Source organism: Mobula hypostoma, chromosome 1 (assembly GCF_963921235.1).
Source record: "Mobula hypostoma chromosome 1, sMobHyp1.1, whole genome shotgun sequence".
NCBI lineage: Eukaryota > Metazoa > Chordata > Chondrichthyes > Myliobatiformes > Myliobatidae > Mobula > Mobula hypostoma.
The window spans coordinates 179,786,319-179,811,504 of record NC_086097.1 but is presented as its reverse complement, the minus strand read 5'-3'; the positions used below and the strand labels follow the sequence as shown (position 1 = coordinate 179,811,504).

Genomic DNA, 25,186 nt, shown 5'->3' with positions numbered 1-25,186 from the left:
CGTACTGTATAAGCTCCTTACAGACACGGTCACGGGGAGAGCGTACTGTATAAGCTCCTTACAGACAGGGTCACGGGGAGAGCGTACTGTATAAGCTCCTTACAGACACGGTCGCAGGGAGAGTGTACTGTACAAGCTCCTTACAGACACGGTCGCAGGGAGAGTGTACTGTACAAGCTCCTTACAGACACGGTCATGGGGAGAGCGTACTGTATAAGCTCCTTACAGACACCGTCACGGGGAGAGCGTACTGTACAAGCTCCTTACAGACACGGTCGTGGGGAGAGCGTACTGTATAAGCTCCTTACAGACGGTCATGGGGAGAGCGTACTGTACAAGCTCCTCACGGACACAGTCGCAGGGAGAGCGTACTGTACAAGCTCCTTACAGACGGTCACGGGGAGAGCGTACTGTATAAGCTCCTTACAGGCAGGGTCGCGGGGAGAGCGTACTGTACAAGCTCCTTACAGACACCGTCACGGGGAGAGCGTACTGTACAAGCTCCTTACAGACACGGTCGCGGGGAGAGCGTACTGTATAAGCTCCTTACAGACACCGTCACGGGGAGAGCATACTGTACGAACTCCTTACAGACACCGTCACGGGGAGAGCATACTGTACAAACTCCTCACGGACACGGTCATGGGGAGAGCGTACTGTACAAGCTCCTCACGGACACGGTCACGGGGAGAGCGTACTGTACAAGCTCCTTGCGGACAGGGTCACGGGGAGAGCGTACTGTACAAGCTCCTCACGGACACGGTCATGGGGAGAGCGTACTGTACAAGCTCCTTGCGGACAGGGTCACGGGGAGAGCGTACTGTACAAGCTCCTCACGGACACGGTCATGGGGAGAGCGTACTGTACAAGCTCCTTGCGGACAGGGTCACGGGGAGAGCGTACTGTACAAGCTCCTTGCGGACAGGGTCACGGGGAGAGCGTACTGTACAAGCTCCTCACGGACACGGTCATGGGGAGAGCGTACTGTACAAGCTCCTTGCGGACAGGGTGACGGGGAGAGCGTACTGTACAAGCTCCTTGCGGACAGGGTCACGGGGAGAGCGTACTGTACAAGTTCCTTGCCGACAGTACCAGGAATTGAACCCCCATCTTCCAATCACTGGCACAAGGAAGTATTATGCCAACATGCTGCCCTAAAAAGTATTTGAGCGGTTAAATGGACAGGAAAGGTTTACAGTGATATGGGCCAAATGCATGCAAATGGGACTATGTTAGATTGGAATTTTGGTTGGAATGGACTATTTGAGACAAAGGGCCTGTTTCTGAGCTGGATGACTCTATGATTTCATGATAAAGTCGCACCCCATTGCCCTCCCTACACATTCACTCCTTCCAAAACTCTCACACAACATGAACCAATTATTAAATGTGCAGCGGTCTCCTTGACAGCACCTCCCAGACCTGCAGTCTCTCCCACCACAGGCAGCAGGCATATGGGAGTGGAAGCACCAGCATCTGCAAATTACCCTTCCAAGATGCACAGCGTGTTGGAAGTATGTCACCAGCCCCTTGTCAGTGTGTATGTGGAATCTTCCCAAAGAGTGGGATCCCAGTCAAGAATTGTACCATCGAATGTTAGTGGCCACCAGTGGAAGATCCTTGGTGCATAGGTGGCCTCACTCAGTTCAACACCAAACTAATTCCACAACCTGTGGACTCACTTTCAAGGACTCTGCAACTTGTGCTCTCAGAATTTATTTATTATTATTGATATTTTTATATTTTCAGAGTTTGTCTTCTTCTGAGTGTCAGTGTTTGTGTTTAGTTTTTCATTTATTCTGGTGTTTTTCTTTGTTCTATTGTGAATGCCTGCAAGAAATGAATCTCAGGGTAGTATATGATGATATATATGTACTTTGATAAATTTACTTTGAACTTTGAATACGAAGCTCTAATTTCCCAGTAAACAGAGCAATACAATACAGGAATGCTGACACTTAAAGCTCATGTAATGTGCAAATATAGCTTACACAGGGCAGTGCCCAATTCCCAAACAGTGCCCAAACTTATAAGATATAAGAGTAGAATTAGGTTGTTTTGGCCCATTGAGTCTGTTCTGCTATTTCATCATGGGTGATCCATTTTTCTTCTCGGCCCCAATCACCTTTGTCTCCCTGTATCCTTTCATGCCCTGACCAATCAAGAATGTATCAGCTTCTGCCTTAAACATACATAAAGACTTGGCCTCCACAGCTGCCCGTGGCAAAGAATTTCACAGATTCAGCACTCTCTGGCTAAAGAAATTCCTCCTCATCTCCATTCCGAAAAGAAGTTCCATCGTGGGCAGAACCCCTCCCCCATCCACCACCATTGAGAATATCTTCACAAGTCAGTGCCTCAAGAAGGTGGCATCCTTCATTAAGGATCCTCACCATCTGGGGCATACCCTTTTATCATTACTACCATTACTGAGGACATGACTGAGACTCAAACTCAATGATTCAGGAAAGACCCTCCCCTCCACCATCAGATTTCTGAACATTCCATGAACAGGACTTTGTTATTCCTTTTTTCTGCACTATTTATTTATTTTTGTAATTTATAGTAACTTTATGACCTTGGACTCTACTGCTGCCACAAATTTCATGTTCATATGCAGTACAATAAATCTGAATCTGATTCTGATTCAGAGTGTTGATCTGGGAAGAGGTATTATCAGCAAGTGTGTGGATGTGCCATTTCTTGCTGCACAACAGAAAAATAAGCAGGGCTGTTCAATCAAAGTTCTGGGCCTGTTACTGCAGCAACTGCTGATCTTTAATGCCAGTGCCTTTCTGCTTTTGAATAGAGTGTTGAAATAGTTCATAATCTTTTCCACACCCAACCCATTCATCTAGTTTGAAGTTCAGCATCTCAATTTCAGAAATAGATTTATTATTTATCCCACTTGGTCAAAGAGTTGTACAACACAGAAACAGGCCTTTCATCCCATCGTATCTATGCTAACCTTTTTGCCTATCTACATTAATCCCATTTGCCCACATTAGGTCCATTCAATTTCAAGTTCAAGTTGTGGTAGGCATACATACTTAGGATAATAAATACCAGGAAATTTTGCTTTTTGCAGCAGCAGCAGAGAACAAAAACAAACATGAAATATGTAATGAAATAAATTAACATAAATTATAATAATATATGCCAGCTGGTGGTGTCGTGGCACCTGCACCAGACAGTGGTGCTGGGTTCGAATCCAGCTGGCTCCTTGCACACTTTCCATTCATGCTGGGTTGAGCACTGAGCTGGCAACTGAGCCTTGTCAGAAAACAGACAAATGCTACAGGAACAGCAGGGTTGCTGCCTGATGTTCCACAAGGTGCGGAGAGGAACAACAATACATAACTTACACGACAAAATGAACAAAATAAACACAACAACATGAGTGCAATTTGTGGGATATATAGTCTGAGGTAATGTTAGGGTTTTTCAAGTTGGTTCCAGAACCTGTTGGCAATGGGGAAGATGTTGTCATTGAACCTTGAGCTGTGGGTCTTCAGGCTCCTCTACTTCCTGCCTGATGGCAACATGGAGAAGAAGGCATAGCATAGATGTTGGGGGGTGGGGGTGTTGGCCTGATGATGGCTGTCACCTTCCTGAGAATTTTGTATGTGTCCTAGATGTTGGGGAGAGCTGTACCCATGATGAAATTGGCTGAGTCCAGTACTTTCTGTAGCCTTTTGTACTCCTGTGTGTTGGAGTTTCCACATCAGGCCATGATGCAACCAATCAGGATGCTTTCCACTGTACGCTTGTAACATTTGTTAGCGGGTTCACTGATGTGCCACATCTCTTAAAACTTCTAGGAAAGAAACTTCTTTTCTGGCGGCTCAATCGTATCACAATTCATTAGCAAAGGCAAATAAAAATAAGATGGGGGCAAGTGAAGCAGTCATTGCTGGAGTGACCAGTTTTAGAGTGGGGAGGCTTTGGCTGAACAGGCTTGGGCAAAGTAAGTTTCTACTTCATTCTTTGTCTGTTAGTGCACAGTTCATGCTGCACCGAGCTGCAAAGAACATGTTAAGGAACTGGAGCACAGATTGATGACCTTCAGCTCATAAGGGAAACTGTGGTGAAAAATAGGAGCTACTGGGAGGTAGTCACGCCTAAGTTGCAGGAGGCAGGTACCTGGATGATTGTCAGGAGAGGGAAAACTAATGGGCATTCAGTGCAGAGTACACAAGTGACAGTTCCCTTCAATAATAAGTCTACCACTTTGCCCATAAGACCAAAGATACAGGAGCAGAATTAGGCCATTTGGCCCATTGAGTCTGGTCTGCCATTTCATCATGGCTGATCCATTTCCCTCTCAGCCCCAGTCTCCTGCCTTCGCCCCGTAACCCTTCGTGCCCTGACTAATCAAGAATCTATCATCCTCTGCCTTAAATATACCCAATAATGTGGCCTCTGCAGTCACAGACTCACCACTCTCTGGCTAAAGAACTTCCTCCTCATCTCTATTCTAAATGGATGTTCTTCAATCCTGAGGCTGTGCCCTCTGGTCTTAGGGGCTCCCTCACCATAGGAAACATCCTCTCCTAATCTGCTCTATCGAGGCCTTTCAGCATCCGATAGATTTCAATGAGGTCACCCCTCATTCTTCTGAAGCTCAGTGAATACAGGCCTAGAGCAATCAAACACTCCTCAATCCTGTAATCATTTTCATGAACCTGCTTTGAACCCTCTCCAATGTCAGTATATCCTCTCTTAAACAAGGCCCCAAGCAGCTCTCAATACTCCAAGTAAGCCCTCACCAGTGCTGAATAAAGCCTCAACATTACATCTTTGCTTTTATATTCTAGTCCTCTCGAAATGAATGCTAACATCACATGTGCCTTCCTCACCACTGACTCGACTTGCAAACTATCCCTTAGGGAATCCTGCACAAGGACTCCCAAGTCCCTTTGCACCTCAGATTTTTGAATTTTCTTTCCATTTAGAAAATAGTCTATGCTTCTACCAAAGTATGTGACCGTGCACTTTCCGACACTATATTCCATCTGCCACTGTTTTGCCCATTCTTCTAATCTGTCTAAGTCCTTCTGCAGACTCTCTGCTTCCTCAGCATTACCTGCCCCTCCGCCTACTTTTGTATCATTCACAAACTTGATCACAAAGCCATCAATTTCTTCATCCAGAGCATTGAAATATAACATCAATGATCTGTATACTGTTGGATAGACATCCTATTGGGGGGCTGGATGTTGCAGCAGCTGGTCTCTGGGACTGAATCATGCACTGTGTCTTAGAAGGGACGAGGGAAGAAGAGGACTGCAGTAGTGATAGAGAATTCTATAGTTAGAAGAACAGACACGAGATTCTATGGAGGTGAAATAGAAACCCGGATAGTATGTTGCCACCCAGATGCCAGGATAAGGGATGTCTCAGATCAGATCAATGGCATTGTAAAGGGGGAGGGTGAGCAGCCAGAAGTCTTGGTACGTACGTATTGTCACCAATGACCTAGATAGGAAAAGGGAGGAGGTCCTGAAGGGAGAATTTAAGGAGTTAGGTAGAAAGCTGAAAAGCAAGACCTTCAGGGTAGCAATCTCTGGATTTCTGCCTGTGCCATAAACCAGTGAGGATAATGATAGGATGATTTGGCAGATGAACACATGGCTGTGGAACTGGTGCAGTGGGCAGGGGCTCAGATTTTTGGATCATTGGGATCTCTTCTGTGGAAGGTATGACCTGTATAAAATGGATAGATTACAGCTGAACCTGATATCCTTGTGGTCAGGTTGCTAGAGCTGTTGGGGAGGGTTTAAACTGATCTGGCAGATGTATGGGAATTGGAGTGATAGAACTGAGGGTGGGCAGTTGGTATACAAGTAGATGCGACTGAGGAAGGACTGGCAGATGTTAGAACAAAATTGCAGTCAGTGGGATGAGTTGCAGTGAAATGGGGACAAAATCGAAAAGAGTGATGAATGCAGGACTGAAGGTGTTAAAAATGAATGCACACAGTGTATGGAATAAGATAGGTGATCTTGTAGCACAGTTGGAGATTGGCAGGTATAACATTGTGGGCATCTCTGAATCATAATGAAAGAAGGTGATAGCTGGGAGCTTAACATCCAAAGGTACGTATTGTATTGATTGGACAGAGGGTGGGGTTTCTCTGTTGGTAAGAAATGAAATCAAATCCTTAGAAAGAGGTGACATAAGATTAGAAATGCAGAATCCTTATGGGTAGAGTTAAGGAGTTGCAAGGGTGAAAAGACCCTGATAAGAGTTATATATAGACCTCTGAGCAGGCTGCGGACTACAAATTACAAAGGGAGATAGAAAAGGCACGTCAAAAGGACAATGTCACAATAGTCAGGGGAGATTTCGATATGCAGGTAGATTCAGAAAATCAGGTTGGTGCTGGATCCCAAGAGAGAATTTTTAGAATGCCTACAAGATGGCTTTTTAGAACAGCTTGTGGTTGAGCCCACTAGGGGAAAAATTATTCTGGATTGGGTGTTGTTGTGTAGTGAACCAGATTAGGGAGCTAAAGGTAAAGGAATGCTTAGGAGACGGTGATCAGAATATGATCAAATTCACCATAAAATTTGAGAAGGAGAAGCTAAAGTCAGATGTATCAGTACTACAGTGGTTAAAGGAAATTATAGAGGCATGAGAAAGGAGCTTGCCAAAGTTGATTGGAAGGGGACACTAGCAGGGATGATGGCAGAACAACAATGGCTGAAGTTTCTGCGAGCAATTTGGAAAATGCAGGATAAAAGCATTCCAAAGAAGAGGTAGTGTTCTAAAATAGGATGATGCAACTGTAGCTGACAAAGTCAAGGGCAACATAAAAGCCAAAGAGAGCAAAAATGATGATAGAGCAAAACTTTGTGGGAAGTTAGAGAATTGGGAAGCTTTTAAAAACCAACAGAAGGCAACTATAAAAGTCATAAAGAAGGAAAAGATGAAATTTGAAGATAAGCTAGCTAATAATATCAAAGAAGATACCAAATGTTTTTTTCTCACTCACTCTCACACTCACACTCTCTCTCTCTCTCTCTCTCACACACACACACACACACACACAGTTGAGAATAGATATCGGACTACCGGAAAGGTATAATTGGGGGCAATGAAATGGTGGATGAACTGAATAAGTACTTTGCATCAATCTTCACTGTGGAAGACACTAGCAGTATGCCAGAAGCTCAAGAATGTCAGTAGGCAGAAATGATCGCAGTTGCTATTTCTAGGGAGAAGGTGCTTTGTGAGCTGAAAGATCTGAAGGTAGATAAGTCAACCTGGACCAGATGGACAACACCATAGTGTTCTGAAAGTGGTAACTGAAGAGATTGTGGAAGCATTTATAATGATCTTTCAAGAATCACTAGATTCTGAAATGGTTTCAAAGGACTGGAAAATTGCAAATGTCACTCCAGTCTTCAAGAATGGAGGGAAGCAGAAGAAAGGATATTATAGACCAGTTAATCTGACCTCAGTGGTTGGGAAGATGTTGGAGTGGATTGTTAAGGATGAGGTTTCAGGGTGTTTGGAGGCATATGATAAAATAGGCCAAAGTCGGCATGGTTTCCTTAAGGGAAAACCTCGTCTGATAAATCTGTTGGAATTCTTTGAGAAAATAATAAGCATGATAGACAAAAGAGAATCAGTGTATGGAGTGTACTTGGATTTTCAGAAGGTCTTTGACAAAGTGCAATTGAGGCTGCTTAACAAGATAAGAACCCCTGTTATTACAGGAAAGATACCAGCAAAGATAGAGCATTGGCTGATTGGCAAGAGGCAGGAGGATGGAGCATTTTCTGGTTGGTTGCCAGTGACCAGTGGTGTTCCACAGGGGTTGGTGTTGGGACCACTTCTCTTCATGTAATACGTCAGTGATTTGGATGACAGAATTGATAGTTTTGTGGCCAAGTTGCAGATGATATGAAGTTAGCTGGAGAGGCGGGTAGTGTTGAGGAAGCAGGGAGATTGCTGAAGGACTTAAACAGATCAGGAAAATGGGTGGAAAAAGTGGCAGATGGAATACAGTGTTGGGAAGTATATGGTCATGCAGTTTGGTAAAAGGAATAAAAGTGTGGTCTATTCTCTAATTGGGGAGAAAACTCAAAAATCTGAGGTGCAAAGGGAGGTGGGAGTCCTTGTGAGGGATTCTCTAAAGGTTGACTTGCAGATTGAGTCGGTGGTAAAGAAGGTAAATGCAATATTAGCATTCATTGCCAGAGCACTATAACATAAAAGCTGGGATATAATGCTAAGACTTTACAAGTCACTAGTGAGGCCTCACTTGACGTCTTGTGAGCAGCTTTGGGCCCCTTTTTAAGAAAGGATGTGCTGACATTGGAGGAGAGGGTTCAAAGGAGGTTCATGAAAATTATTTTGGGATTGAAAGGCTTATCATATGCGGAATGTTTGATGGCTCTGGGCCTATAGTCACTGGAATTCAGAAGAATGAGGGAGGGGATCTCATGAAAACCTATCGAGTATTGAAAGGCCTCAATAGAGTGGATGTGAAGAGGACGTTTTCTCTGGGGGGGGTGGAGTCTAGGATGGCCTCAGAATAGAGGGACAACTATTTAGAATGGAATTTGAGGAGGTATTTCTTTAGTCAGAGGGTGGTGAGTTTGTGGAATTCATTGGCACAGGCAACTGTGGAAGCCAAGTCACTGGGTGCATTCAAGGCAGAAGCTGATAGGTTCTATATTGATCAAGGCATGAAAGGTTGCGGAGAGAAGGCAAGAGAATGGAGTTGAGAGGGAGAATGGATCAGCCATGATGAAATCATGGAGCAGACTCGATGGGCCGAATGGCCTATTTCTTCTCCTTAGTCTTATGGAAAGTAAAAACACTGGCATGCTTTTTCTCATATCCTTCTATTTAAGTGTCTATCTAAATGCCTCTTAGACACAGTGATCGTATCTGGTAACTATGTCCCCTTGGCCCAGACTCTCCCACCAGTGAAAACGGTGTTATTATTTTATGTCTGTACTTCTACACAGCACATGAAAATGAAGGAGTGGAAATTATTCACGGTGAATAAGCAGAAGATTCCGGTTGTCTATAACCGACGAAGCAACACGGTGGTGGCTGATGTCCAAGAACTACCTGATGTGATCCGTGATTTACACTGGGCAGCTCCAGAGTCCTACCTGGGAGACAAGGTGAGGAAATGCCACAGTGCAGAGATCCATCCTTCAAGAATCAGGCCTTACTTCTCTTTAACCATCTGGCTGCGATCCCCTCTACCCTTCCAAATCCTTTTTAAAACAATTGCCAAATTTTGTTTTAATATGATAGAACATTGAACAGAAACCAACATGTCTGTGTCAAGCACAATGCCAAGTTAAACTAATCTCATATGACTGTCCTTGGACAATATCCATCAATACCCTGCTGTTCATGTACCTGTCTGAATTCCTCTTAAATGTTGATATTTTATCTGCTTCCACCATCTGCCCTGGGCACCTACCACTCTCTGTGTAAATAAATTAATAAACGAAAAATGCTTTGCCATGTCAATTCCCTTTAATTTTTTCCCCTTTCACTAAAGCTCTGCTGTTTGGTGGTTCACCTTTCCACCCTACCATGCTATGTTGTAGAAACTGAACTTCAGATTAGATTGTGAGAACTAGCGCTTGTACCAAGAGCTCTGCAAATTTATTAAATGAGCCACCTTTATTTTCTATCATGTTGACTAGCGCAAACAACCAGTCACTGGAACTAATATCAGAAACTGCAGGAAATGCTTTGCAGATCAGGCAGCATCTGCAGAAAGAGGAGCAGGGCTGACATTCCAGGTCAATAGCCCTTCGTCAGAAGTAGGAAATATTGGAACACAAGCTTGTCTTAAAAAGCATAGCAGGGGGACAGCAGAGGAGATCAAAGGGAATGACTTTGATTGGATGGGACTTGGGGAGACTTAATGGAACATTGGTGGTGGTCTGGGCTGAGGGAGAGAGGGTGGAGTGAAGGATTATCGATCAGAATCTGTCTGCCTGAAGGGGGAGTAAATAGAAGAAAATGAAGGAGAGAGTAAGTATTAACTGTGATGTCCTTAGCTCCGTGAAATTGACCACACAAATAGATAGGGTGATAGAAATATCATATGCAGTGCTTGCCTTCATTGGTTGGAGCACAGAGTATATTGCAACTGTGGTTGGGCTGGGCTACACTTCTTAGAGTATTGCATTCACATTTGAGAACCTCATTATAAGAAGGATATCAAGGTTTTGTCGAGGGTACAGAAAGGGTTCACCAGGATATTGTCTTGATTAAAGAGTATGGGCTATAAGAACAGGTTTGACAGACTGTTTTCTCTGGAGCATCAGAGGCTGAGGGGAGAAATAATGAAGGTTTATTCTGTATAATTATGGGAGGCAAAGATGAGATAGATAGATAGAATATTTATCCCAGAGTAGAAATGTCAACTACTACAGGACACGTATTTAAGGTGAGAGGTGGGAAAGTTTAAAGGACATGTGCAAGACAAGTTTTACACAGAGTGGTGGGTGTCTGAAATAGGCTGCCAGGGGTGGTGGTGGAAGCAGATGCGAAAGTGGCATTTAAGAGGCTGTTTGACCAACACATGAAAATGCAGGGATGGAGGGATATGGATCATGTGCAGGCAGAAGAAATTTCCTTTAATTTGGCATTGTGGGCTAAAGAGCATACTCGGTGCTGTACTGCTCTACCTTCTGTATTTAAGTGACTTCACTGATGCGACAAGCCTGCCAAGTGTTTCCAACATTTTCTGTTTTATTTTGGACTGTGACCATCCGTAGTCTTTTGCTTTGGAGTCACTAGGCTATGTTGTTGAGACTGGGGGTCTTGAGTTATGAGAAGATTATGGATGGGCTGGGACTTTTCTCTCTGGAGGCAGAGGGATGACCTGAGAGAAGTTTATAAGATCATGAGGGGCACAGATCAGGTGGATTGTTTTTCTCCCCCACACAGTAGGGGAGTTTAAAGCTAGGGGGGCACAGGTTTAAGGTGAGATGAGAAATATTTAAAAAGGGACCTGAGGGGCAAGGCATTTACTCAGAGGGTGGTGGGTTTATGGAATGAAGTGGGAGAGGAAGGTACAATAACAACATTCATAAGACTTTTGGACAGGTTCATGGATAGGAAAGATGGAGGGATATGGGTCAAACGTAGGCATATGGGACTAGTTCAAATAAGCTATTTGGTTAGCATGAACGGAAAGGGCCCGCTTACATGCTGTATTACTCCATCACTCGAAAACCTGTTCAGTACCATTGATTTCGAGGATTTGTGTCAGATCCCTTTGCCCCCCCCCAGTTCATTCTACTGACTTCATCATATCTCTTGTTTTGCAGCTCTCGTCATATGGAGGCTTCCTGTCCTACCAAATCAAATCATTTGGCTTACCAAGTGAAGGGATGACTTTACTCAACAAAAGAGCAGATATCCAACTGAGAGTAAGTACAACTCATTCAATAAAATAGAACGTTGGGGATGGACCCTCATCAACGTTCAGAGCATAGAGGAGATATGGTGTATCTTTCATGGTTTTTAGGTCTTAAGCAGTGAATAGCCAGGCTCAGGACTACAGGTTCATCTACACAGGACCCAGGTTAAATCTCAGGGAAGATTTGATATACGGAAGAGAAGTGGAGTCAGAGAAACATGCCCTTTGGTCCACTGAGTCCACACCAACCACCCATTTTACACCAATTCTGCCTCAGTCCTGTTTTACTCTTCGCACATGCTTATCAACTCCCCCCAGTGCTTAGCCCTCACCTATTAGAGGGAGGTGGGTTAAACACAGGCAAATGAGAACAGCTCAGGAAAGCATCTTAGAATGAATGAGTTGGACCAAGGGCTTTTTACAGGGACCAGCTAATGTCCACAAACACTCAGGTCTCTGGAGCTATGAGGAAGTAACCAGGCTCACTACACTGTTGGAGAAGGTGGTTCCTTTGAAGACGGTGCAGAGGAGGTTCACCAGGCTGATTCCTGGTATGGAATGTTTCAGTTATGAGGAGAGACAGGAGATTCTGGGCTTGTATTCCTTTTATAGTGAAGGAGGCCGAGGAGGAGCCTGATAGACTTCAACAAATTATAAGGGGCATAGACTGAGAGGACAGCAGGAAACTTCTCTCCACGGCAGAATGTCTGAAACTGGACAGCATGGGTTCAGGGTGAAGATTAGAGGGTTGGAGGTGGTGAGAGGGGATCAACAGAAGAATTTTCTCATCCAGAGGATACTTAGAATCAGGAACAGACAGTCTGGTCTGAGAAGATGGTGGAAGAACAGAATGTCACATTTAAGGAATATTCAGACAGACATTTGAATCAACAGGACATGGAAAACAACAGACCAGGTGCTGACTTAGGGTACCAGGCAGTTAGCATGGATGTGGTGGGTCAAGGAGTCTGTTTCTGTGCCACACTAGTATAGATAGCCAAACGAGTTGGTGTGAACATGGTAGGCCAAAGAGCCTGATGCTGTGCTATGTGACTCTGACCAAGATGGAGAAGAGCTTTTCTCCACCTCACTGCGGAGAGCACAGTGCTGAAGTTACCATGAGAATCTGTAGCTGTTAGTTACATTTCAAGCTTGGAAAAGTAATGAACTACCCTGCACGGCACTGATGACCTCACTGAGGTCCAGAGAAAATCCTCGTACAAAATCCCCACCATCACGCATTGTGGAGGTGAAAATTCAGAGCTTCAGGAGTTCTGGTTCCCTTCATATCTGCGGAGCTGAGAATCGCTGGAGAGATGTGTATGGTGTCCTGAAACTGAGCATTAACAAGCAATATGTATTGATTGTCAGGAGAGAAAGAGTTGTTTGGCCTGGTAAATGGAGATATTTTCTTTTCAAGGGTGAACAGATGACTGTTGTCTACTTTGATCCAAAGAGCCCAGCCCCGGATCGAGTTTATCAGGGACGGGTGCAGCTTCTGGAGGTAAGTGTGGATAACTGGTTATGTTATGTTTATTAATTGGAGGAGATCTAGATGTTTCAGTACATGAATGAGCTGGTCTGTACTATGAAGGGACTATATTTTAAGGACAGGGAGATTTAGTTCCAGTTGTACAGGATGTGTGGGAGGCCATTCTGAGAATACTAGTAATGGAAGCAGAACAGAGGAGATTCACCACGATAACTGCAGGCCTGAATGGGTTGGCCTTTCGAGAGAGACTGGACAATATGGATATGTTTTCCTGGGGGTTTAGAAGAATGAGAGGAACCTTATTTGAACATAGGTTAAGCCAATCACTTAGGGCATAGGCCAATGTCAGCAGATCGCCAGAGTCTTCTACTCTGAGCCAGTCTTTCAAGTAGTTCCCAGCTGTATACATGATTGAAAATCTTCCCTCTCCCAGCTTCTGCTGGCATTTCTGTAGCTCTGGGGTTTTATAGGATGGGGTTGCTAGACCCATGTCCAAGCTTCCTCCTTTCACAGCCGGGCTTGGAGTGATCCATAAACATATGGATGAATTTTAAGTACTTGGAGTATTGTGAGCAATCTTGGGCCCCTTATCTAAGAAAGGATGTGCTGGCATTGGAGAGGGTCCAGAGGAGATTCATGAGAATGATCCCAGGAATGAAAGTGTTAACATGCAAAGAGTGTTTGATAGCTCTGGGCCTATACTCACTGGTGTTCAGAAGAACCAGTGGGAATCTCGTTAATATTGAAAGACCTGGATAGAGTGGATGCAGAAAGGATGTTGGAGTGGAGAATCTACCAGAAGGCACAACCTCAGAATAGAAGGATGTCCCTTTAGAACAGAGATGAGGTGGAATTTCTTTAGCCAGAGGGTGGTGAATCTGTAGAATACATTGCCATAGATGACTGTGGAGATCAAGTCTTTGGGTATGAGTGGAGCTTGATAGGTTCTTGATTAGTAAAGGTGTCAAGGGTTGCAAGGAGATGGCAGGAGAATGCGGTTGAGAGATATAATAAATCAGCCATGATAGAATGGCAGAGTAGACTCACTGGGCTGAATAGCCTAATTCTGCTCCTATGTCTTATGGTCTAATGGTGTAAGGGGTAGATGTTTTGTTTCCACCAGTGGGAGATTCATGAACAAGGGAACATAATTTAAAAAATGGGGGGCGGGGGGGGCTGTAATTTAGAACTGAGATGTGTTGGGATTGTGATCAAAGTCACCAGAAGTCACTGAAGCTGGTGATGTAGAAAGTCTTTATTCATCATGACGAGCTGGCATTCTCTTGGTAGAGTCCCACCCCGTCAAAATAAATCACATTTTTATACCCTAAGATCAAAGATAACAGTAGGTGATTCAATACAGTTTTAATAATTGTAACGACATCATTTACTTCAATATTTTGACAGTACTTCCTTTAAATTACATATCTACAGTGGGAGACACTCTGAGTTTTCAAACGTCCCTGCTGAAACTAATTTACACAAGTATTCTAAAAACTTCTGAAGGCAGAGCCAAATACCCAAGATTAGTGTTTGTGGGAACCAACTGTCTGAATACACAATAGAGCAGCTATTGATTACATCTATACCTGTGACTATGCTTGATATCATAATTGACAATATCATTTTGGACTGCTAGCTTGAACTCAAGTCACAGTGGTGCAAATAACTTAGCCATGTTCCCTGGTTTGATGTATGCCAGTTAACACAAACCCATTGTCGTAACAGTTGGCTGATGCATTTGTGAACGTCTCATGGTCACCATTTTGTAAACTATATCTCTTAGTCAATGGGCCAGTCTGTGCTTTCAGCTTCAATTTACTGAATGCAATTTACAATTTACATCCAGAACTGAAGACTGGTTCTTGTTTGATTTAGTATCTGCTTACTCCATAACTCAAGAATACTCCCTAACAAGGTACATAGAAAGTTCTTCTGTCAGGGAGAGTGATTCTCTGCCCTGAGGGTGATGGAGGCCAGATCATTAATATAGTTGTGGAGATGGACAAATATTTGGAATGTCAAGGATTTGATGGTGATGGGGAAGCAGCATAGAAAAGGAAATAAGGCTTAGGGCAGGTTTGAAGGACAGAGTGGTGTACTCCTGCTCGTATTTTCTATTGTTCTTGTGACTTACTGATGATACTCATGTAATTGGCCACCACCTTGCAAAGGTTGAGTCTGGGACCAGGCTGTCCAGCCTCTGGGTGTCTCTCTTACATTTCCCCCCACTCCTTCTCTGCAACTCCATTCTCTCTGACACATCCTGAAGTTGACCTCAGCTCCTTTCCCTTTCTCAGCACACACTAGAATGGACAGGTGTAGGCCATTCAGCCCTTCATAGCTGCTGATCCACTCAATAAGATCTACCTCAGTGAGATGTTCCTCCATCAACCCCATGTTCTTTGATTCCCATAACATCCAATCTTTCTCAAAACACCATAATAAAATAATCAATAAGCAATTACCAATCTGATTGTTCAAAACTCCTGATGGATTGACCTCTGGTTCACCAGTTCAGGTTTCCTGCATTTGCTTTTTTAACTCACCAGGGCTTCATTTCCACTCGCACTCCATTCCATATATGCTCCGTGGGATCCCAATCCCACACTCTGTATAAACTCCAACTCTACCTGAAGCTGGTGGTGTGGAACATCAGGCTTCTGTACCTCCTGCCTGATGGTGGCTGTGAGAAGATGGCCCAGATCCGGTGGGGATCTTTGGTGATGGATGTTGACTTTTTGTGGCAGCACCTCCTGTAGATACTTACCGATGATGAGAAGGGATGTATTAGGTTCCTTCTTACTTCCAACGCTCCTCAGGCCTTCTTTGCTCCAGAGGAGAAAACCTCAGCCTGTCAATTTTAGCATTTCAGTCCTAATATCAACATTGTAAAAAAAACTTCATGTGAAACCAGCTGAAACTACTTGCAGTTGAACCATGAGTGAATCGGGGTTTGTCTGTTATGTCTACAGGATAATTTCAAGCATGCTGTGATCAACACCCCAGTGTCCAGGGAGAACTTCATGCTGTTGCTCAGCAACCTGGAAGGTCTTCAGATCCGAGCTCTGTACTTCTCTCAGACGCAGCGCCTCTCACTTGGATCTGTGCAACTGGAGGAAGCCTCTCTCTCTGGGACAGGAAACCCAGCCACCAATGTGGAAGTGTGCACCTGTCCCCCCAACTACTCAGGTGACTCCTGTCAGGTAAGACCTACCCAAAACTGAAGTTCACCTTCTTTGCGATGTGCACCCAGCTGGTTTAAAATATCTTTTGATGTTGCTTGTGTTTTGTTTAAAAGTAGTGTGTCCTTTGCTAATTGAATGGTTTGCCTTCATAAGTTGTTTAAAATTCCACTGTGCCTGATTCTTAACCATACCAAGAAGTTTTCTTCAAATGTGTAAAAGAGGAGCAGTTCATTCTTCTTGAATACAACTTGCTGTGTTGTTGATAGTCATAGAGCAATACAGCATGTGTACAGGCCCTGTGGCCCAACCAGTTCATGCCGATCCCATGCTGACCCAGCTAGTCCCAGTTTCCTACCTTCAGCCCATATCCATTAATGTCCTGTCCCTCTCTGTACCTGTCCTACTACTTCCTCTGGCAGCTCATGAGATATACTCACCACCCTCTGTGTGGAAAAACATGCTCCTCAGGTCCCTTTTAAGTTCTCTGTCTCTGACTCCCATAACCTGGAGGAAGACTGCTACCTTATCTGTGCCTCTTAAAATTTTAAACACTTCTAGAAGGTTGCCTCTCATTCTCGAAAGAATTAAGATCTAGCCAGGCATCTTCTCCCTCTAACTCAGGCCCTCTAATCCTGGCAACGTGTTTAACCACCTCTTTCCTATAACAGGATGACAAACTGTACACCGTACTCCCAATTCTATCAAGTGCCTGAGCAACACACACAAAATGCTGGAGGAATTCAGTAAGTCAGGCAACATCTCTGGAGGGAAGTGAACAGTCGAGAGCTTGGCCTGAAACCTTGACCATTCGTTTCCTTCCATAGATGCTGTCTGATCCAGCATTTTGTGTGGATTGCTCAGGATTTCCAGCATCCGTGGAATCTTTTGTCCCTCCACAATTGTACCTTATTCTTTATCTCTGACTTGTAAAGTCAGTGGATTTATCAGCAAATCATAAAATATATAAACTGTCTCAAATAACTTATGTTCCTCTTCTTGACGTAATAAGTCATTGGCTCGACATTTTTATTGTTGGTTATGCACATGCAGGCCCAATCTGCCTATTACTGTCATTGTTTTAATCAATATAAAGCTGGCATTTGTGGCATCTCCTGTGTCCCTCTGTGGCTGATTCATAGCTTACACGTTTATTGGTGGTAGTCTCAAATCTCGTGGACTAATCTCAAATTTCTTAGACTATTTTTATTTGGTTTCAACTCTTCTGAGTGCACCTTAACGGTATCAGTTCCACCAGAATGCTTAGGGAGCAGGAGAGGGGAAATTTAGCAGCTGGTGACATCGCATTGCAAATTATAGGGGATGATGCATAGATTATGGAATCTGTGATGATATTGTGTACCCGTTCCAGAGTCTTAGTTGTTTTGTGGCAACAGTACAGTGCAAGACATAAAATCTCTATAAGTTATAAAAAGTAAATATGTAAATAGTGCAGAAGAGGAATAGCGAGGTAGTGTTATTGGGCTCATGGACTGTTTGGAAATGTGATGACAGATGGGTGGACATCTGTGTCTGAAAACCCTGTGCATTGGGCTGAGTCTAAAAACCCTGTGCATTCGGGCCGAGACTAAAAACCCTGTGCATTTGGGCCGAGTCTAAAAACCCTGTGCATTCGGTCTGAGACTAAAAACCCTGTGCATTGTGGCTGAGTCTAAAAACCCTGTGCATTCGGGCTGAGTCTAAAAACCCTGTGCATTCGGGCTGAGACTAAAAACCCTGTGCATTGTGGCTGAGTCTAAAAACCCTGCGCATTGTGGCTGAGTCTAAAAACCCTGTGCATTCGGGCCGAGACTAAAAACCCTGTGCATTCGGGCCGAGACTAAAAACCCTGTGCATTCGGGCCGAGTCTAAAAACCCTGTGAATTCGGGCTGAATCTAAAAACCCTGTGCATTGTGGCTGAGTCTAAAAACCCTGCGCATTGTGGCCAAGTCTAAAAACCCTGTGCATTCGGGCCGAGACTAAAAACCCTGTGCATTCGGGCCGAGTCTAAAAACCCTGTGAATTCGGGCTGAGTCTAAAAACCCTGTGCATTGTGGCTGAGTCTAAAAACCCTGCGCATTGTGGCCAAGTCTAAAAACCCTGTGCATTCGGGCCGAGACTAAAAACCCTGTGCATTCGGGCCGAGTCTAAAAACCCTGTGCATTCGGGCCAAGTCTAAAAACCCTGTGCATTCGGGCCGAGACTAAAAACCCTGTGCATTCGGGCCAAGTCTAAAAACCATGGGCATTCGGGCCGAGTCTAATAACCCTGTGCATTCGGGCCGAGTCTAAAAACCCTGCGCATTGTGGCTGAGTCTAAAAACCCTGTGCATTGTGGCTGAGTCTAAAAACCCTGTGCATTGTGGCTGAGTCTAAAAACCGTGGGCATTTGGGCCGAGTCTAAAAACCCTGCGCATTCGGGCCGAGTCTAAAAACCCTGCGCATTCGGGCCGAGTCTAAAAACCCTGCGCATTCGGGCTGAGTCTAAAAACCCTGCGCATTCGGGCTGAGTCTAATAACCCTGTGCTTCGGGCCGAGACTAAAAACCCTGTGCTTCGGGCCGAGACTAAAAACCCTGTGCATTCGGGCCGAGTCTAAAAACCCTGTGCATTCGGGCCGAGTCTAAAAACCCTGTGCATTCGGGCCGAGTCTAAAAACCCTGTGCATTCGGGCCGAGACTAAAAACCCTGCGCATTCGGGCCGAGTCTAAAAACCCTGCGCATTGTAGCTGAGTCTAATAACCCTGTGCATTCGGGCCGAGTCTAATAACCCTGTGCATTCGGGCCGAGTCTAAAAACCCTGTGCATTGTGGCTGAGTCTAAAAACCCTGTGCATTGTGGCTGAGTCTAAAAACCCTGTGCATTCGGGCCGAGTCTAAAAACCCTGCGCATTGTGGCTGAGTCTAAAATCCCTGCGCATTGTGGCTGAGACTAAAAACCCTGTGCATTTGGCCGAGACTAAAAACCCTGTGTATTCGGGCCGAGTCTAAAAGCCCTGTGTTTTCGGGCCGAGTCTAAAAACCCTGTGCATTGTGGCTGAGTCTAAAAACCCTGTGCATTGTGGCTGAGTCTAAAATCCCTGTGTTTTCGGGCCGAGTCTAAAAACCCTGTGCATTGTGGCTGAGTCTAAAAACCCTGTGCATTCGGGCCGAGTCTAAAACCCTGTGCATTGTGGCTGAGACTAAAAACCCTGTGCATTTGGCCGAGACTAAAAACCCTGTGTATTCGGGCCGAGTCTAAAAGCCCTGTGTTTTCGGGCCGAGTCTAAAAACCCTGTGTTTTCGGGCCGAGTCTAAAAACCCTGTGCATTCGGGCCGAGACTAAAAACCCTACACATTCGGGCCGAGACTAAAAACCCTGTGCATTGTGGCTGAGTCTAAAAACCCTGTGCATTGTGGCTGAGTCTAAAATCCCTGTGTTTTCGGGCCGAGTCTAAAAACCCTGTGCATTGTGGCTGAGTCTAAAAACCCTGTGCATTCGGGCCGAGTCTAAAACCCTGTGCATTGTGGCTGAGTCTAAAAACCCTGTGCATTGTGGCTGAGTCTAAAAACCCTGTGCATTGTGGCTGAGTCTAAAATCCCTGTGTTTTCGGGCCGAGTCTAAAAACCCTGTGCATTGTGGCTGAGTCTAAAAACCCTGTGCATTCGGGCCGAGTCTAAAACCCTGTGCATTGTGGCTGAGTCTAAGATCCCTGCGCATTGTGGCTGAGTCTAAAACCCTGTGCATTTGGCCGAGACTAAAAACCCTGTGCATTTGGCCGAGTCTAAAAACCCTGTGCATTCGGGCTGAGTCTAAAAACCCAGTGCATTGTGGCTGAGTCTAGAACCCCTGTCCATTGGAGGCGCTGTACCAGGTTGTGCTCCAACCAGCCAGAATGCTCTCCAGCATACGTCGGTAGAGTCTTTGGTGGCATGTCTACATTTCAGGGAGATTATACTATATCAACCTATAATACAAAGAGTAATTTACTCCACCACTTTAATCTCTTTTTCTGTAGGTTTTTAAACTATTAACAATCACTATTTCAAGTGGGAGGACATTTCTTCCATCCAAAGGGGAGATTCTTCTAGCTAACGAAGCAGAGAAAAAAGGTCTCAGCCTGAAAAGTTGTCTGTTTATTCTCCTCCATAGATGCTGCCTGACCTATTGAGTTCCTCCAGCATTTTGTACATGTTCCTGATGATTGGATACAGTTATGTTTTTAATTGAAGCATGTTTATTTCTGAGAAATATTTCTTGAATTAAGTTTATAAATTACAAATGATTTCCAAAACACAAGTATATTTCTTATGAACTAGGGAGACATACGGACAAAGAAGTCCCTGTCAGAGAAAGACACTTCTGGAGAGTGATCCTTCATGAACTGATGCTGAGGAGTGATTCTATGTTTTGATTTCTGTAACACTTTCCCATCTTTGCTGCCTTCTAATATTTATATCATTTGTTTTAACAACTTGGCATCACCTGTTTGGGCCGTTTCTCAGATACATTGATCAGGTCAGGTGGATGGAATATCTACTTGGGCAAATTTAGACTCTACTGATTCTTTTGATTACTTCAAGCAGTTAGAAGATTAACAAGCATCTTAAACTTTGGCCAGTTTCTGCTATAAAGCTGAGGCTAGCAATAAGCCTTGTTGACCTGAAAGTAAGCTCATCACAAAGCTGGAACTGAGGGTTGGCACACCAATCTCCTTTCAACACCTTCTTTCTTTGGAGAAATGCAGCCTTGGCTATCCAAGTGTCCTGTGGTTAAATTAGATTACGTTGGTTTATTATTGTCACAGTACCAAGGTACAGTGAAAAGCTTTGTTTCTGTATGCCATCCGTGCAGATCACTTCATCACAATGAGGTAGTGCAAGGGGAATGTAATAACATCGCAGAAATAAGGTGTAACAGTTACAGACAATAAAGTGCGAGATCATAAAGAGGTAGATTGTGAGGCGAAGAGTCCATCTTTTCATACTAGGAGACCATTCAATTGTGGCATGCTGAGCTGTGTCCTGTGAACTCGGGAGAGCCTGTTCTGGGCAGTATTTCCCAAAGGAATCACTGCTCACCAGCCGTGCCAGAGAAGAGAAACTCCAGACTGACGCAGACCCACAATGAACCAGATGTTAGCACATCTGTCCCTGCATGTCTCTCCCTGTGACCCCTTCCACAAGTGGATGAAAACCAAAATAGGGAAGGGGAAGAACGAGTGATTCAGTCATATATTTTTAATGTTTTTTTTTCTAATTGTTTTAATTATTTCCTAATCATAGAGCCCAAAGAGTAATAAGGAATCAGAAACTCGTCCACGCAGGCTAAGATTCCCATCTAAGCTGGTTTCATTTCCTGGTGTTTGGCCTATATCCATTTAAACCTCTCCTATCCAAATAGCTTTTAAATCTTATTCTATCTGTCTCAGCTACTACATCTTCCACCTATCCCCTCCCTGTTTCTTACTTCATCCCTCCCCCCACCCAACCATTTCCCCCTCACCCGGTCTGACCCATCACCTACCAGCTTGTACGCCTCTCTCCCCCCTCACTATTCTGGCTTGTGCCTCTTTCCTCTCCAGTCCTGATGAAGGGTCTCGGCCCAAAATGTTGACTGTGTATTTCCTTCCATACATGCTGCCTGACTTGCAGACTCCCTCCTGCATATTGTGTATGTTAGAATCATTGTGTTGTTCAAGATTCAGTTTCAGATTTACTTATCACATGTACTTCGAAACACACTGTGAATGTTTCTAGCATCTACAAAATCTCCTGTGTTTTCGATTAGAATATAGTATGTTCCTTTTTTTTTAAATGTTATTTTGCAGTTGTTTAAGTCCCTGGAGAGGCTACATTTGGAATACAGTTCTGGTCACCCTGTTATAGGAAAGACATAATTAAGCTGGAAAGAGTGCAGAAAAGACTTACGAGGATGTTACCAGCACTCAAGAGCCAAAGATATAGGGAGAAGTTGGCCAGACTGGGTCTTTATTTCTTAGAGCGTAGGAGAATAAGGGGCAACATTATAGACTATTTAAAATTAGTGTTGGGTATATGGAAGGAGCTGCCAGAGGTAGTGGATGTTGCAGGTACAACGTAATTTAAGAATTACAAGCATAATTTAAGAAGTCTGGATAAGCATATAGAGAGGCAGGGTTGTTGGGATATGGGCCAGACAGAGGAAATTGGGACTAGCTGGGTGAGCAATGCGGTTGGCATGGACTTGTTGAGCCGAAGGGTCTGAATCCATGCTGTATTGCTCTACAACTCAATAATTACTATTTCTATTCCATTAAATTGAGTTCACCAACAATGTACAAAGTAGAGAAGAATTAAACATTGAAAAGCGAAAACTGCAGATGCTGAAAATAGAACACAGAACATAAAATGTAGAATGTGGAACATAAAACAGCGTAGCACAGGAACTGGCCCTTCAGCTCACTGTATTTGTGCTGAATAAAACTAATCCCATCTGCCTGCCTGTTATCTTTTTCCTCCTCCCCCTCCATACCCTGGATATTCATGTGTCCCTCTAAATACCTGTTAAATGCCACTATTACATCCACTTCCACCACCACCCCAGGCAACCCATTCCAGGCACTGTATATAAAAAAATACTTGCCCCACACAACTCCTTTAAAGTTTCCCCCTTTCACCTTAAGTGCATGCAACCTAATACTTGTTGTTCCTATCCTGGAAGAAAAACTGACTGCCCATTTTATCCACACGTCTCATAATTTTATAAACTTTTATCAAATCTCCCCAGTCTCTGATGTTTCAGGGAGAACAATGCATGTTTTTCTGACTTCTCCATATAGCTCATACCACATAACCCAAGCAACTTTGTGTTGAATTTTTTCTGCCCCCTCTCCAAAGCCTTCACGTCCTCTTGTAATTAGTTGACCAGAATTGTAAGCAGCAGTGACACTGACATGTGAAATAAAAACAGAAAATGTTGGAAAGTTCAACAGATCAGGTAGCATCTGTGGAGAACGAGACAGTTAATGTTTGAGATGATTACCTTAAATCAGGGCTAGAACGACTAGAATTCAGTGTCAATAATTGATGACTGCAGATACTGGAAGTAACACGTCAAGGAGCTGAGGAGCTCAGCAGCTCAGACTGGGAGCAATGGCATCTTCGTTCCCTGGAAGAAATCCTCCACTAAGGCTCAGATGCTGAGTGTTGATAGTTTTTACCACTTTCAGTCCAACTCCAAGAGATCTCTGACAACAATTTAACACGGACAGCTGTGGGAGTGTAGGAGTTCCCACACTGAGAGATACAAAGTGAGAGTGCTGTAACAGTTGCCCAATTGTTTGAAATTTTGGGAAGATAAGTTGCAGACTGAAGACGTGAATCACTGGGTGTAAGCTCCAGTTTACACTTGAAACGAGGAGCAGGCAAGTATATCGCTCTGAGGTCTCATTGTAAAATGGCTGTGGCACAGCAGGAGGCCATTCATCCCACTGGGTCTCTGCTAGCTCTGTCCTGTTCCTCTGCTATTTCCCCACATCTCTGCGAATTATTCTCTCTCCAGAGCCACCCCAGTTCCCTTCCGAAAGCTTGTATTGGACCTATTTCCATTCCCCCCCCCCTACAGACAGTGAGTTGCAAAACAATGACCTCATGCTCCCAATATTCCAGCTGTGTCTAGGCCAGTGTTTTATACAAGGTCAATACAAGCTCCCTGTATCTGTACCTTGACAATTGCCCCTTTATCAGATTTTGTGACAGCACATTTGGGGTAACAGCACAGCTGGGAGAGGAGTAGCAGCAAATCTGGGGTTGAGGTAACAGCCCATCTGGGAAAGGCCATTCAGCCCACTGAGTCTGTGCTGGCTCACAGGTCAATCCCAATTCACATTAATTTTTCCTGTCACCTATTTAAGTCAAAGTCAAATATAAATTGGTCTAATGTCATGTGAAAAAAGTTACAGTGAAAACACTTTTCTTGCATAGTGTTCATACAGGTCAATTCATTCCAACAGTGCATTGAAGTAGTACAAGGGGAAACAATAACAGAATGCAGAATAAAGTGTTACAGAGAAAGATCAGTGCCAGCAAACAATATGGTGTAAAGGCCATAATGAGGTATATTGTGAGGTCAATAGTCCATCTTATACTAGGGAACTATTCATTCATCTTCTAACAACGGGATAGAAGCTGTCCTTGAGCCTGAAGGTACGTAGTTTAAGGCCAATTTATACTTGTGCGTCAAATCGATGCCGTAGGTACAGCGTAGCCACGTAACCTACACTGTACCCTACGCCGTAACCTGACGTGCACCTCCCCAAAAATGTAACTACGCGTCATGGCGACGCAGACTGCAACAACTGTGATTGGTCCGCTTGGTAACATCGCATTTCCTCCTACGCTGTACTAGCTTCCCATTCAGCGACTGAAGGGCAGGGAAGGAACTCTGGCTGCAATTACCCGAAATTATGGAGGACCCCGTGCTTGACGCCAGTTTGTAGCTAGCTGCTACAGCCTGTTGACTTCCACTTAAAGCTAAAACTTGAATGGTGATTGCCAGTCTCTGGGTATACTGTGCGTACACTGATGCAAAATAAATTGTTGGAGACGATGAGCCAAATCGTCAAATCTACCTGCCGACGTTTGAAAATATTTGAAATGCATTTCCTCAACCATGTCTCTCAGTGGCCGGACAAGCCTTCAGTTTCAGTCGCCATTGTTTGAGTTTCAACACGAAGAAACTCAACACAGTGGCATAGAAACCCCACCGCCAACTAGCGTTTTGGCGGTGAATTGCAGGGCGACACAAACACACCAACACACAAGTATAAATACTCACAACGGCGTAGCCCACTTGCGTAGGCTACGGCGTAAGCTAGTACGCACAAGTATAAATCAGCCTTAAGGCTTTTGCATTTCTCCCCAATTCCTGACGTATTCACAAGTACAGTGTGCTACAGGTATTTGTAGTAGCAGCATCACTGGCACACACCTGTAGGTACAGACAATACACGGGATATCAATTATGCAGTCATTGAACAAGACAATGAAGGAAAAATTGTGTAAAACAAGACATTGGCCATAGCCTTTTACACAGCTATGTGTTAAGGAAATTAAATCTGCTTATTCAGTGTCTGCTT

At 44.2% G+C, this 25,186-nt stretch overlaps 1 protein-coding gene across 2 annotated transcripts in view; it reads left to right on the top strand.

Moving 5' to 3' along the window:
- lama3 (laminin, alpha 3) overlaps window positions 1–25,186 on the top strand; it is a 321,185-nt gene that overhangs the window by 210,007 nt on the left and 85,992 nt on the right. For both annotated transcript variants that reach the window (XM_063060575.1, XM_063060566.1), the window contains exons 38-41: window positions 8,985–9,146; window positions 11,322–11,423; window positions 12,834–12,917; window positions 15,881–16,111. In XM_063060575.1, coding sequence (XP_062916645.1) covers window positions 8,985–9,146; window positions 11,322–11,423; window positions 12,834–12,917; window positions 15,881–16,111 — 579 coding nt within the window. The remainder of the gene's footprint in view (window positions 1–8,984; window positions 9,147–11,321; window positions 11,424–12,833; window positions 12,918–15,880; window positions 16,112–25,186) is intronic.